Source organism: Gorilla gorilla, chromosome 1 (genome assembly GCF_029281585.2).
Source record: "Gorilla gorilla gorilla isolate KB3781 chromosome 1, NHGRI_mGorGor1-v2.1_pri, whole genome shotgun sequence".
NCBI classification, from domain to species: Eukaryota; Metazoa; Chordata; class Mammalia; order Primates; family Hominidae; genus Gorilla; species Gorilla gorilla.
Window position 1 is genome coordinate 195,920,940 of NC_073224.2, and position 13,814 is coordinate 195,934,753.

The 13,814-nt window shown below is 56.6% G+C and overlaps 1 protein-coding gene across 8 annotated transcripts in view; it reads left to right on the forward strand.

Moving 5' to 3' along the window:
* SLC6A9 (solute carrier family 6 member 9) overlaps positions 1–13,814 on the forward strand; it is a 35,128-nt gene that overhangs the window by 9,136 nt on the left and 12,178 nt on the right. For 3 of the 8 annotated variants that reach the window (XM_004025640.5, XM_019017029.4, XM_055346953.2), the window contains exons 3-4: positions 11,608–11,764; positions 12,387–12,518. In XM_004025640.5, coding sequence (XP_004025689.1) covers positions 11,608–11,764; positions 12,387–12,518 — 289 coding nt within the window. Of the gene's footprint in view, positions 1–5,136; positions 5,434–10,766; positions 10,929–11,607; positions 11,765–12,386; positions 12,519–13,814 lie in introns of those variants that run through there. The other 5 variants (XM_055346983.2, XM_055346961.2, XM_004025641.5 and 2 more) reach the window with 5 other exon arrangements.

Consider the following 13,814-nt stretch of genomic DNA (forward strand, 5'->3'; position numbering starts at 1 on the left):
GAGATTCCTGAAATCTGGGTGCTCAGAAATGGGCCCAGATGGAGATCTTATGACCTGAACACTTGCTAGGGGTGAATCCCATCTGAGAACCCAAACATGGCCCCACCTTTCCTGGAGAAGTCTTGGAATTGCCATGGGCTTGTGATAAGAAGCGGGGTGTGGCCCTGCCCCTTCCTACCATGGAGATTCTGAGCCCCATGAAACCTCTGAGTCCTCCCTGGTTGATCTTCCTTCTCTGGAGTGACCTGGAAGGACTGGGAGGAGGGCAGGCAGGAGAGATGTGAGCAGCACAGAGGGCATGGGTCCCAGTGTCCCAGAGTCCCTGCCTGAGCTGAGCTTCCCGGACTGTGCTCTGCCGGTCGGCCCGGCCAGCCTGTCTATGGATGGGAATGCTGCCTTGGGACTCCTGTTCCCAGCACCAGGATGTGCCTAAAGATAGCTGGGGCTCGCTCTCCTCCCCGCTCTCTGCCCTTTGGCTTTTGCCCACTGTTGCTGCGTTTGAGGCCCATAGCATCCGTCCCATGGGCACCCCCAGTGGTTGCTTGGAGATTCTATTCCTGCTTCCTTTTCAGTTCTGCTGATGACCTTGGAGTACTCCACTCTATTCTTGGGTTCCAGTTTGGGACTGAAGCCACCTCCGTTCAGTGCTTGTCTCTAGACACAGCCTCTGAGGTGCATAGGGCAGCTGGTCCCTGCTGAGCCCTGTCTCTTCTAACACAGGCAGCCCAGTCAGCACATTTGTGTCTTCTGTGTCTTCCTATGGCTAGTAACTAAGGAAGCTTCATTCTGACAGGGTTCTTCTTTGGATATCCTGGTAGATCAGAAGAGAGGATGTTAAGGGGCGTGTGTGTGAGCCATGCACTTGGACCATCCCAGTTCTCCGTGGCTTCTGCTGCTCTGTTTGTGCCCTGGCATGCATGGAGCAGGCACTGGCCCCTACCATGGGATCCTCACTTCTATCCCCCTTTACCCAGGTTTGGGTGTGAGGACACTGGCCCTCCAAGTCTCTTCAGTGTCGGCAGACACCCTGTGTTATCCTTGGAGCTTCTGCTGGATGCTACAGCCAGTGCCCCATGGGTAACAAGCAGCTTACCAGCACGTGCCCAGGCCCACATGCCTGCTGCACGTGTCCCTCCCTCACTCCAGCCCAGATGGTCTCTGCCAGGCCAGCTCAGCTGCCTCCCTCACGCCTCAGCAGCTCCTAGGACAGGGCTGTGCGAGAACCCAGCTGGCCAGGGTGCCTCCAAGCCTGGGAGCAGCTGGGATGCTTGGGGGCACTAGGGGGTGGGTGGGGTGGTCCTCCCGTGGAGACCTAGGGCCTCATACACGTGCGGAGCAGGGCCACCTAGGTCTCAAAGGACAAGGGGCTGGAGGAGAGGGACCCAGGACAGGAGGCAAGAGAGCCCCCACTAGCTCAGTTTTAATCCTCCACCCACCAGTGTCACACCATTTCCCAGGCTGGCCACCTCAGTCCCCTCCCTAGTGCCACTGCCCACTCATGCAGAGTCTTGGGCAGTTCAGGCCTTGGTGAGCTTTGTTGACCTCTTCCCATGTCTGAGCACACTGATTGTTTCTGCCACTGGGAAGCCTTACAATGAACAGGAACAGACTCATTTGGATTAGGGTTCTGGGTGCCAGAGCATCCAAATCCGAGGAGGCCTTGCAAGCAGCACAGGCCGCCAGGGGCTGCCCCACCCTGACGTGTTCTCATATGTTTTTCCCTGAGGGTTTGGGCACCTCCTGTGTGTAGCATCCGTCATAGGACCTGGCACATAGTGGGGACTCACCCAGCCCAAGTGTTGGCATGTAGCAAGAGCTCAACTAGTGCAGGCTTGGTGCATTATTGGGAGGTCACCAAGCACAGGGTTTGGCACACCTTGGACACTCCCTTGGTAGAGGGCCTGTCCCTGCCTGGGCACTCACCTAACCCAAGTCTTAGCATGTGGCAAATGCTCAACTAGTGCAGACTTGGCACACATTAAACACTCCCTTAGAAGACAGCCTGTCACCCTGTAGGCATTCATCTAGCACACTGCCAGGCACACAGTGGGTGCTCACCCAGCTCAGAGCTGGGCGCACATTGGGTCCTTACCTGGCACAGAATTCGACATACCCGGGGTACTCCCCTAGTACAGGACTTAGCACACCACAGGGGCTCCCCACCTGGGGCTGACACACAATGAGTGCTGTCTCAGCATCGGACTTGGCACACAGTGGGCACTCTGCTGATGCAGGTTCTCACACACAGCAGGTGCTTGCAGCACAAGATTTGACATCCAGTAAGTGCTATCCCGGCTCAGGGCCTGGCACACAGTGGGCATTCTCCTTAGATAAGGCCTAGCACAGTGGAGGTGCTCTTCTAGCCAGGACAGCCTAAGCAATGACCTTCTGCTGATCCTAGATTAGCAGCTACCCCCTCCTCAGTGAAATGGGCAATATCTAGATCCAGAGGAAAAGTTCCAGCCTTCCTCAGCTTCCTCTCTGGTCGGGGGCCCTGCCCTCCCTCCCCCTCCCCACTTCCTGTCTAGCCCACCTACTCAACCCTGTAGCCCCGCCTCCCACACAGCCTCCCTGCAGCCCTCCTGCATCCCCGGCACTTCTCAGTCCCAGCTCAGCGGGACCTTCCCTCCAGAGTCACAGGGGACAACAAAGACCCTAGCCTCCTTGCCCCTCTGGAAGCATGCCCACTCTTATTAGGCAAAGTCAGAGGCGGGAGCTGGGGGAGTCAGCATCCCTAAGTGGGGCTAGAGCAGCTGGATCTCGCTAATGAGGCCTCATTACGGCCAGGGCCCAGCTGGGCTGCTGCCGCCTCCTGTCCCCATGGCCAGAGCCAGGGAAAGCCATCCAGCCAGGGCTGCCTGTTCTGGGCACCCGGCCCAGGCCAGGGTAGCCAGAGCCCAGAGCCCACCCTGGGTGCAAGTGAGCATTTGGGCATCATGGGTGACTGGACCTTCCTGGAGCCAGTGGCCCAGCCAGCGCCTTGGCCCTCAGTCTGCGCCCATGGGAAGTCAGGGGAGTGTGTCTGGGGACCAGGCGCATGAGGCTGGCTCAGTGAGCAGCTGAGTCAGTAGGATCTGAGGCCATCCTTAGGACACTTGCTTGAGCCAAGGCCTGTCCCCATCTTCCCCAAACCAACATGGAGATAATAATGGACCTACCTCATGGGACAGCTGGGAGGACCCAATGAGTTAACATATGGGAAGTTAACTTGTACCATACTAGGTGAGTGCCCACAGGGTGATGGGCTGTCTGTGAAGCAAGTGTCCCATGTATGCTGAGCCAGGACAGTGCCTGGCCCACAGCAAGCACTTACTATGTATTTTCTATTACCATTATTACTAATGCTTACTAGATTCAATGATTGGTGGGTGGTTTCCCCATTTTAGAGATGGAGAAACTGAGATCCGACATGTTAATGGACTTGCCTAAGGTTATATATGGTGAGAAACTGACAAAGCTAGGGTTTGAACCCAGGACCGTCAAACTCTAAAGGCTGTGACTTTTTATCTTATTTTAAAATTTATTTTTTATTAATTTTTTGAAGCAAAGTCTTACTTTGTCACCCAGTTTGGAGTGCAGTAGTGTGATCATAGCTCACTACAACTTCCAACGTCTGGGCTCAAGCAAAACTCCCTCCTCAGTCTCCTGAGTAGCTGGGACTATAGGTACACACCACCACACCTGGCCAGTTTTTTGTAGAGACACGGTCTCACTATGTTGCCCAGGCTGGTCATGAACTCCTGACCTCAAGCGACCCTCCTGCCTTGGCTTCCCAAGGCACTGGCATTACAGGCCTAAGCCACTGTGCCCCACCTGTCTTTTTATTTTTATTTATTATTATTATTATTATTATTATTTTAGAGAGAGAGTTTTGCTCTTGTTGCCCAGGCTGGAATGCAATGGTGCGATCTTGGCTCACTGCAACCTCCACCTCCCGGGTTCAAGCGATTCTCCCGCCTCAGCCTCCCGAGTAGCTGGGATTACAGGCATGTGCCACCACGCCCAGCTAATTTTGTATTTTTAGTAGAGATGGGGTTGGTCTCACCATGTTGGTCAGGTTGGTCTCGAACTCCTGACCTTGTGATCTGCCCTCCTCAGCCTCCCAAAGTGCTGGGATTACAGGCGTGAGCCACCGTACCCGGCCCTGTTTTTAAATTTTTAATGTCATTCTGTGCTTGACAAAACTCCTAATGTTCCCTATGGGGTTGCCACACTCACCAAACTCACAGGAAAGCTGTTCTTAACACCAGAATTCATGCACGTGTCCATCTGACTGATATTTCCTGAGGTCCTATGGTAAGCCAGGCCTTCTGCTGACTGACCAGTTTCCAAAGGGCCTGACACACATTCCTGGCACCGGAACGCATATGCCCACCTTCCGAGCCACTGGTCTGCGGTATCTTGGGGTCAGCAGGAGACTGGCCAGTGTGTGTGGCCTCAGAGAAAGGGACTGGATGGGTCTGAGTGGCATCCCACCACAGTAGTGGTGACTAGAGTCATGGTGACGACACCACTGGACCTACCAGCCCACGCCACACACACTCCCAGACTAGCACCTCAGCTTCTGGCCATCACGGTGCAAATCCTCATGGGTTCTTATTCCACAGTCCCCCTTTGTCTGGACTCTGGGATGACTGCCCCCTTGGCTAATGCCATCTTTGTCCAGACAGGTGACAGCGTGGTTCACTAGGCCAGGGCTTTCTTGCATGGTCAGTTGCATTCTCCTAGGAAGACGCCCCATCACCCTGGCAGTTTAGGAGTCCCCATCTCTGGTTGGTGGGGGGTGTCAGGTACAGCCCTAGGGCTTGGTTTCTCCCAGCCCGCACCCCTCCAAGGAGCCTGAGCTGCTCTGGTGGTGCCCTGTGGACTGTGCCTTCCATCCTCCTGCCGGTCACCATCCAGACCCAATGGGGCAGACCCCATCACTCATCAGACACCCAACTACCCTACCAGGAGCCCACCCAGTGCTAGGCCTGTGGGCTCAGACAGCGTCTGGTCAGCTCTGTGGGGGGAGTGAGCCACCCTCTCGCCTGCTCTGCCCCACTGTGTGTGTGTGTGTGTGTGTGTGTGTGTGTGTGTGTGTGTGTGTGTGTGTGTGTGTGTGTGTGTGTTGTTCCAGTTACTTGCTGGGAACAAGGGAAAAGCACAACAAACCCCACACACCCCACTCCAGCTCCGGAGTACCCGTGCTGGGCTGCATAGGGACTGGCCGGAGGGGCAGGGCCAGGGGAGGGGGTAGGCAGAGCTTCGGGAGGAGATGAGGTGAAAGTAATTGACGCTGCCCAGCCCGGCAGTGGGAGAGGCAGGGGATGCGTCAGTGTCGCGCTGGAGCTGGCAGAGGTGTGAATGAGCGGCGGAGACACGCGGGCTGCGATCGCTCGCCCCAGGATGGCCACGGCTCATGGACCTGTGGCCCCCTCTTCCCCAGAACAGGTCAGTCACCTTCCAGGAGATTGAGCCCCCTCCTTGGTGCCAGGCAGGCTGAGAGGCTGGGCTGTGGGTGGGGAGAGGGGCTGAGTGGTCTGTGCCAGGGAGGGGCAGGCACAGCCAGCAAGCAAGACAGACACCAGCCAAAGTGACCCAGAAAGTTGCAACTGTGCAAAGGAGTGCAGGAAGAGTTAGCTGTTTGGTGGGGGCTTGGGGGAGGAGAGTGGGGGTGTGAGGGCTCCCCCAGCCCAAGGACCTGCTGAGAATCTGCTCTGTGTATCAAAGCTGCATTGTCCTAGCTCCCGGGGAGACGGGCCGGAGGTGCCCAGGAATTGTACTAATCAATACAGCCTCATTGTCTGTGCCACGGCAGTTACTCCTATGGGAAGAGTGGGTGAGAGGGCAGGGGAACGTGGTACATGGTTTCAGTGGCAAGGGGTGGGGGAAGGGGATGGGGCAAGAGTCTCAGCTGGGAAGAGAGAGACCCCACAGAACATTTTCCAGGGTCCAGGGCAAGTGCCCGCATGGGCTGGGAGCCGGTGTGTCCTCATCCCTGGACGCTGGGGACGGGTAGAGATGTCAGCGGATGGCGGCGAGGGTGAGGAGACTCGAAAGCTACACTTCTCCCCTGTAGGACATCCTGACTTGACCTTCAAAAGGCAAGAGAGGGAATGTCCTCTGAGGCGATGTGGGATGGGTCTGGGAGGAACAGTACGCAGGGCTGCCCTCAAGCCTCAGTACTGCTAGGGTCAAGAACCAAAGCCACTTTCCAGAGTGCCTGCCTGCTGCTAGCCGGTGAGGGTAGACGCCGCCCCCAGCCGCTGCAGCACGGGACATGACCATTGCCTCCAGTCTTCCCTGCTGGGCTTGTCTGGGGTGGGAAGCGAGGAGCTGGCCAGGGCCCACCCAGGGTCCTCCATCACTCACCCCAGGGCCTGGAGTGGAGCCCGGCATGTCTGGGGGTGCCAGTCATCTGTCTGCAGCCCACAATATTGGCAGGTCCCTTGCTGCCAGTCAGGGCTCTGCAATGGATAAGCACAAGGCGTATTCTTGCCTCTCTCATCTGCTATATGAAGGCCTGGACTCTGAAGGCACCTGGAGTCCTGAGAGGTGCCCAGAGATGGCTCTGAGGTTTGCCTTGAGGCAGGAGGCATGAATGGCCACTGGGGGCTGCTCGGCCCAGGGGAGATTTTCCCATGTTCTGCCCCTCCACCCTGGCCCCAGACTCTCCCGTATGCAGGTAACTGAGGCCAGAGATCAGAGCTGCAGCTGGGTCTCTCTGCCCCTACTCAGTGCCATGTAGGTGAAGGACAGAAGATTCTGTCATTGCAGGGTAGGTGCTGCCTGTGGGCCAGGCTGGGCCCTGCACTGATAGGAGAGAACAAAAACCGAGGGGTGCCTGGCAGGAAGGAGGTCGTGGGGTCTTCTGAGGCAGCCACAATTTACTGTAATGGCTGTTCTGTCTAGATTCCCCATTGGGGCTTAGAGAAAGTTGCCAGTGATCTGATTTGGCTCAAAGTCAGTCTGGGATGTGAGATCTTGCCCATTCTCCTCCATAAAGTTTGTCTTGGATGGGACTTCATCCCATGAGCAAACCCTGGGGCTGGAGAGTCCTAAACACAAAGCCTGCTGGGTCCCAGAGGGGCCTGCCCAGCCAGGGCAGCTCCAGGATTCCTCAGTGTCCACCCAGAGCAGGAGGGGGAAGCTCACAATTCACAAAAATATCCACTGGCCACCGATCTAGGAGGTGGGAGTCTCACACCAGAGCACAGTCACTGTCCAGGGTGGAGAGCTGGGCAACAGCAAAAGGCAGGAGTGCATCCTGGGGCTGGCCTGGTTCGCTCTGGGAGTAGGCTTTGCTGCTGCATTTCCTCTTTACCTTTTTCTGTATTTTCTAATTTTTTTTTGTGATAGCTTATTATGCTTTTATAATCAGGAAAAAAAGGGCAAAATTGTTTTTAGTAATCTAGAAAGCTAGTGGGAACTAATGGAATGTACAGGGGAAAGTCAGAAATAGCAAAATTCCAGGTGAGGGAGAGCTATGGAATATGAGTAGCTGCTGAGGCTGTCTAGCCTGGGAATCTGGCAGATCGATTGAAAGTGAGGTTATCTAGTCTATGGCCATACCATCCTGAACGCACCCGATCTTGTCTGATAGTGAGGTTATCTAGTCTGTCCCCTGCTTTTGTAGACAGCAATGCTGAGATACCAAGCGTGGAAGTGGCTTGCCCAGGGCTCTACTGGAGGAGCGGGCCCTAGAGCACCAGGGCTCTCACCTGTACCGGTGTCCCGCCTCTGCCAAGCCCAGGGCTGAGTGGGAGATCTGGATTCTGCCCTCGGAGCTGAGCAGCCTTAATTCCAGGGGCTCAGCCAGAGCAGTAAATAAGCCGAGCAGAGGGCTGTGTAAAGGACTTATGTAAGTGACTTTGCTCAGTGTGGCTCTCCCAGCTAGGCAGGGAAGGGGTGGGAGGCTGTTAAACCAGAAAAGATCATAAGTCCTTGTGCCAGGGTGGACACTGCTGTCTCAATGACTGGTTCTAAGGGTAAGGGAACATCTGAGGGGTGTGTGTGTGTGTGTGTGTGTGTGTGTGTATGTGTATGTGTGTATATGTGTCAGCCAGCTCACCCCACCCCACCATGGAAGGAAAGCCTCCATTCCTTCCATGGCTGGGAGAGCTTGGGGACAGGGCAGGGTAGTCCTGTCCTGGAGACCACCCGCTGAGCCCATGGCAGTGGCAAGTGGAGGCTGCTTTGTCCTGGCAGTGGCCTCTCAGAGCTGCCAGGAAGGGTGACAGGGCACATAGGGGCTGTCTAGGGAGCCTGCAGAAGAGGGGGCCAAGCCAGAGGGAACCATGCCACTATGGTTTAATTCCCCACTGAGATGTCAGCAAGTGAGTGAGGGTAAGCAGAGGGGGGCAGATGGTGATGGTGGTGGGGGTTAGGAGAAGCCTGGAGCAGAGCCCATCCATGGGGCTGAGCTGGCTCAGGCAGACGGGCAGCCAGTCTGAGTCAAATCGTGAGCACAAAGGGATTTTTCCGTGGGCACCTCAGCTGATGACCACTGCAGGGACAGTTCATATCAGTGACACAGCTGTCCACCCAACAGATCAAGAAAAACTAGAGGCTTAGAATAGGAAAGATTATGCAAGGAGGGAAAAAAAAAGCCATACAGTATTGAAAAAGATTTAGCTGCTCAGGAGGGAAGTCAGAGGGTGGTCCCCAGAGGAGATCTGGACAAGGAAGGGAACTAGAACACCCAGAAAGTGCCTGGATTTTTTTTTTGGAGAGTCTTTCCTCCAGTTTGCTTGGAGAAAGGTAGGCTTGCTCTGTCCTCCGCTGAGAGCTCAGCCCTCCCCAGCCAAGCCACCTGAGCATAGACAGCCCTGGAGTTGAAGTCAGAGGCCAAGCCTGGGCCAGATTCCCGTGGTCGAGCGCCACAGTGCTGGGACCCAGGCCCAAGCAGAAGTGGGTGCTGCTTCTGCAAAGATCCTCTGCATACAGCAGACCTTTAGTGTTGTCAGGAACTTCCTGCCAGAGCCCCATCACCAACCCCGGTTCAGCCCCTGTCGCGGGGGCTGTGGCCTCCCTGGGTTACAGCCCGCATGGCTAAGCTGGTTAGCACACGGCTCATTAACGGAGCAGTGGCTGGCTCTTGAGGGCTCAGGCAGGCGGCTGTCTGTGGCACGTGGCTGGAAGCATCACCACCTTCCCTGTACCTCCCCCTGCCAGGGAAGGAGCAGACTTCAGGGATCCAAATGTGGTCCCACTTGGTCGGGGGGTATGGGGCATCTGTCCCTCATCCTGCTGGGAACAGGAGACAGGCCTTGATCTTCAAGCCTTGGGAACCTGGATCTCTGCAAAGGGCCTTGCCCTTACCCTGCCCATGGGTCCATCCTGGACCATCAGTTGTCCCTTTTACAGCTGTAACTGCTGCTCTGTGACCCCATCCGTGTACTGTGCTGCTGGCACAATCAGGCATTGTGCCCCTAAGTAAACAACCCTGGGACAGAATAAAACTGGTATTGTAGGGTCAACATATAGGAGCCCTATTTGGCTGGCATTTGTTTGGGACCAGATAAACCACCCCCAGCAGGCCTCACACCCTCCAAAAACTGGGCCCTTGACTCTGTGATCTTGCCACACCTGCCCCAGTGAAGGCCCCAGGAGGTGGTGACATGCTCAAACAGGATTCTGTAAGGGCATGTCACAGAGGGCACACTCAGGCCGGGGGGCACCCTCTACCAGGGCCAAGCATGTCTTCAAGCCTCTTCATCAGGGAGGCCTTCTTTGACCTCAGCCCTGCTTTCCTGCCTTGTCCTCCTTCCATACTCTTGTGATTTTGAGATGATCCCCTCTGTGGTCACCCTGAAGCCACATCTAAAGATGATGGGTGTATACATTTCATTGATGGCTTGCACCCCCACTAGATTTCCAGCTCCGAATGGGTAGGAGCTCTCTGCTGAAGTCCCACTTCCTGGCACAGTGCCTGGCACATAGCTGGTGTCAATAAATCTGCCATTGCATGAATGAATCAACGAATGAATGAAAGAAGGCTTGTTCAGCCACTGATTTGCTCTGGGTGCTCCTTGAAGGAAACCCATGGTCCCTGGCACTGCGCCCCTGCCCTCTGTGGAGGGTGTGAGGATCACATCTCGGCAGGGTCAATGCTGGATTGAGAGCACAGGGTGGCTGCCCCACAAAGGTGTCTGTGCTGCAGTGCCCACCCGTCAGGCCTTGGTGCCTCCTTTGCCCACATTCCCACCTGGCCTATCCAAGGCGCTTGGGGCCCAGGGAGGCCATTCGTTCCGTCTGTGTTTGTTCATCAGCATCGGGGTCTGATAGCATTTCACCTGCACCAGGCTGCCTTGCTTATTGGCCAGAGTGACTGCTGTCGAATATGTCTCTTTCAAGCGGAGGGTCAATGTCACATCACTGGCATCTCTCTGAGGCTACGGGGCTCCATCTCTGATGCCGGGTCTGTCTGTTTCTCTCAGGGGAATAGCTCACCTCTGGGAGGCTGTCTCTGGCACTAAGGTCTGTCTGTGTTTCTGTTGGTGACACTGAGCCCCTGTCTCCTTGGTGAGACCCCTTGGGGCCCTCGGGCTCTGATTAATTTCCTGCTCACTGTGGGAGGGAGGTGGAAGGAGCATGGCATTTATTAAGGGACTTCTTTAACCAAGGGACTTGCAGAGCCAGTTCCAGCTTTTGGGCCTGGGGTTCCACAAGGGGCTGTCCTCAGTGGAGCCCAGGCCACCAGCCCAGTCCTGCAGGCCCCACATTCTTCCCTGGGGCAAATCCCCGCATCTGCCTCTCCTGACCTTCGGCCCCCTCCCCTGCAGGTGACGCTTCTCCCTGTTCAGAGATCCTTCTTCCTGCCACCCTTTTCTGGAGCCACTCCCTCTATTTCCCTAGCAGAGTCTGTCCTCAAAGTCTGGCATGGGGCCTACAACTCTCGTCTCCTTCCCCAACTCATGGCCCAGCACTCCCTAGCCATGGCCCAGGTCAGCTCCCCAGGGCCCCTCCCCAGCCATGGGCAGTGTAGCTAGCTCCCCGGACCCTCCCACCTAGAGTCCCGGAATGCCCTCCCCAGGTCTGTCCCGGCTCAGCTGCTCCCCCATTTCCCCCCAGCCCTGCCCACTCTGTACCCCCAGGAAGAAGCCTTCAGCTGGGGGAGGGGTCTAACCTCCCCTCCCCCGCAGTCGCCTGCCCAGGGGCAGCGTGCTCAGCCTGGTGATGTGGTAGGCGACGGGTGGGGGGGCTGTCTGGACACAGGCCCCTTTGTGCCCAGCCTGACTTGGCTGCTTGGTATGAGGCTCAGCTGCTCCCAGATCCTTACCCAGAGGAGCAAGGGGAGGTTTTGGAGGGGCTTGGGGGCTCCTGGCCCTAGCTCGCTCTTCAGTGTCCCGCCTCCCGGATGCTGGCAGCAGCTCCTCAGGTGGGCTGTGCACCTGGCACTGGGTGCTGTGGGGCTGGTGAGGGAAGCTCTGCTTGGCGCCCTCTGGCAGCCACTACTCTCTGCTTCCCTCCTCTGCCAGGCCTGCCTGAAGCTCCTGCCAGCAGAGGGGAAGCCCGGGGAAGGGGTGTTGGAGGGTCCACGGTTTCCCTGCTGGGGGAGGCCCAGAGGGTCAGGCACGGAGCACAAATGACTTGCTGATGGTAGCTTCTCTCCTGTCCCCACAGAATGGTGCTGTGCCCAGCGAGGCCACCAAGAGGGACCAGAACCTCAAACGGGGCAACTGGGGCAACCAGATCGAGTTTGTACTGACGAGCGTGGGCTATGCCGTGGGCCTGGGCAATGTCTGGCGCTTCCCATACCTCTGCTATCGCAACGGGGGAGGTACCCAGTGGGCACAGGGCAGGGACCACCCACTTGGGTAGAGCCCACCCACCAGGGCCTGGGCCACCCTCTCCCTGGCATAGACCCACTCCAGATAAAGGCTGGCCTCTGGCCCTGGCCTCCTTCGCCCCCATCCCTGGCTTAGGCACCCTTTGCCTAAGGCAGGCCACCCCAGACCCTGGCAGTCTGTTGTTCGGGCCTGGCCCTGCCAGTTGGCCCCCTTTGAGGTGAGGAGAGGTGAGAAAAGGACCTAACCCCCCCACCCCACAAGGCTCCCTGTTCTATTCCCTGGGCTTCAGCAGCCCCCCTAAATGGTTCAGGGATGTTGAGGATCTCAGCAACTTATGCTTGTGAAATCGCTTGTTTAAACCATCAAATCCCACCCAAGTATGGAGGCTCTGGGGCCTGGATTCCACTCCAAGCAGACTTCCTGAGAGCCTCTGTCAAGTTGAAAGACAGGCTGGGGGTGGTGTGCCTCAGCCCAGGCTCCTGCTCAAGCCTGGCACACTCCTCCCTGGGTCCTACCCAATCGCGAAGGTTTTGCTGTTGAGTTCTGAGCAGGAAGCCCAGGGTGAGATCCCTCCAAGCCCACTCCTGAGCCAGACCTCTCCCTGCCTACCAGGCGCCTTCATGTTCCCCTACTTCATCATGCTCATCTTCTGCGGGATCCCCCTCTTCTTCATGGAGCTCTCCTTCGGCCAGTTTGCAAGCCAGGGGTGCCTGGGGGTCTGGAGGATCAGCCCCATGTTCAAAGGTGAGGCCTGGGCGGGGCACTCGCTCACACATACACAAACACACAACGGCCTCTGAGGGCCGTGCCGACTCGCCCATCTGTACAAACACGGCTGACCTCTGTAGAGCCCTGATGCTGACCCCAAGCCCCACATCAATGGCCTAAGCCATGGACGCATGCTGGGACCCATGTTTACTTGGCCGCCACCCTCCCCTCCTACCATGTGTACACACAGAACTCCTTTGCGCTGCCCCCCGCCAACTTAGCCCTACCAAGACCTTGACCTGGCCTTCCTTTGGCCCTCCATCTCAGCCTGCCCCTTGGGCCCTTAGAAATTATTAACCTTGGGCCAGGCGCAGTGGCGCACGCCTGTAATCCCAGCACTTTGGGAGGCCAAGGCAGGCGGATCACCTGAGGTCAGGAGTTTGAGACCAGCCTGACCAACATGGAGAAACCCCATCTTGGCCGGGCGCGGTGGCTTACCCCTGTAATCCCAGCACTTTGGGAGGCCAAGGCAGGCGGATCACAAGGTCAGGAGATCGAGACCATACTGGCCAATACAGTGAAACCCTGTCTCTACTAAAAATACAAAAACAAAATTAGCCTGTTGTGGTGGCAGGCGCCTGCAGTCCCAGCTACTCAGGGGGCTGAGGTGGGAGAATGGCGTGAACCTGGGAGGCAGAGCTTGCAGTGAGCCAAGATCGTGCCACAGCACTCCAGCCTGGGCGACAGAGGGAGACTCCATGTCAAAAAAAAAAAAAAAAAAAAAAGAAACCCCATCTCTACTAAAAATACAAAATTATCCGGGTATGGTGGCACATGCCTCTAATCCCAGCTACTCGGGAGGCTGAGGCAGGAGAATCACTTGAACCTGGGAGGCAGAGGTTGCAGTGAGCTGAGATCGTGCCATTGCACTCCAGCCTGGGCAAGAAAAGCAAAAACTCCGTCTCAAAAAAAAAAAAAAAAAAAAAAGGCCGGGCGCGGTGGCTCACGCCTGTAATCCCAGCAATTCGGGAGGCCGAGGCGGGTGGATCACGAGGTCAGGAGATCAAGACCATTCTGGCTAACACAGTGAAACCCCGTCTCTACTAAAAATACAAAAAAATTAGCCAGGCGTGGTGGTGGGCACCTGTAGTCCCAGCTACTCTGTAGGTTGAGGCAGGAGAATGGTATGAACCCGGGAGGTGGAGCTTGCAGTGAGCCAAGATTCCGCCACTGCACTCCAGCCTGGGTGACAGAGCCTGGGCAACAGAGCTAGACTCCATCTCAAAAAAAAAAAAAAAGAAAGAAAAGAAATTATTAACCTCACCTCCTCCT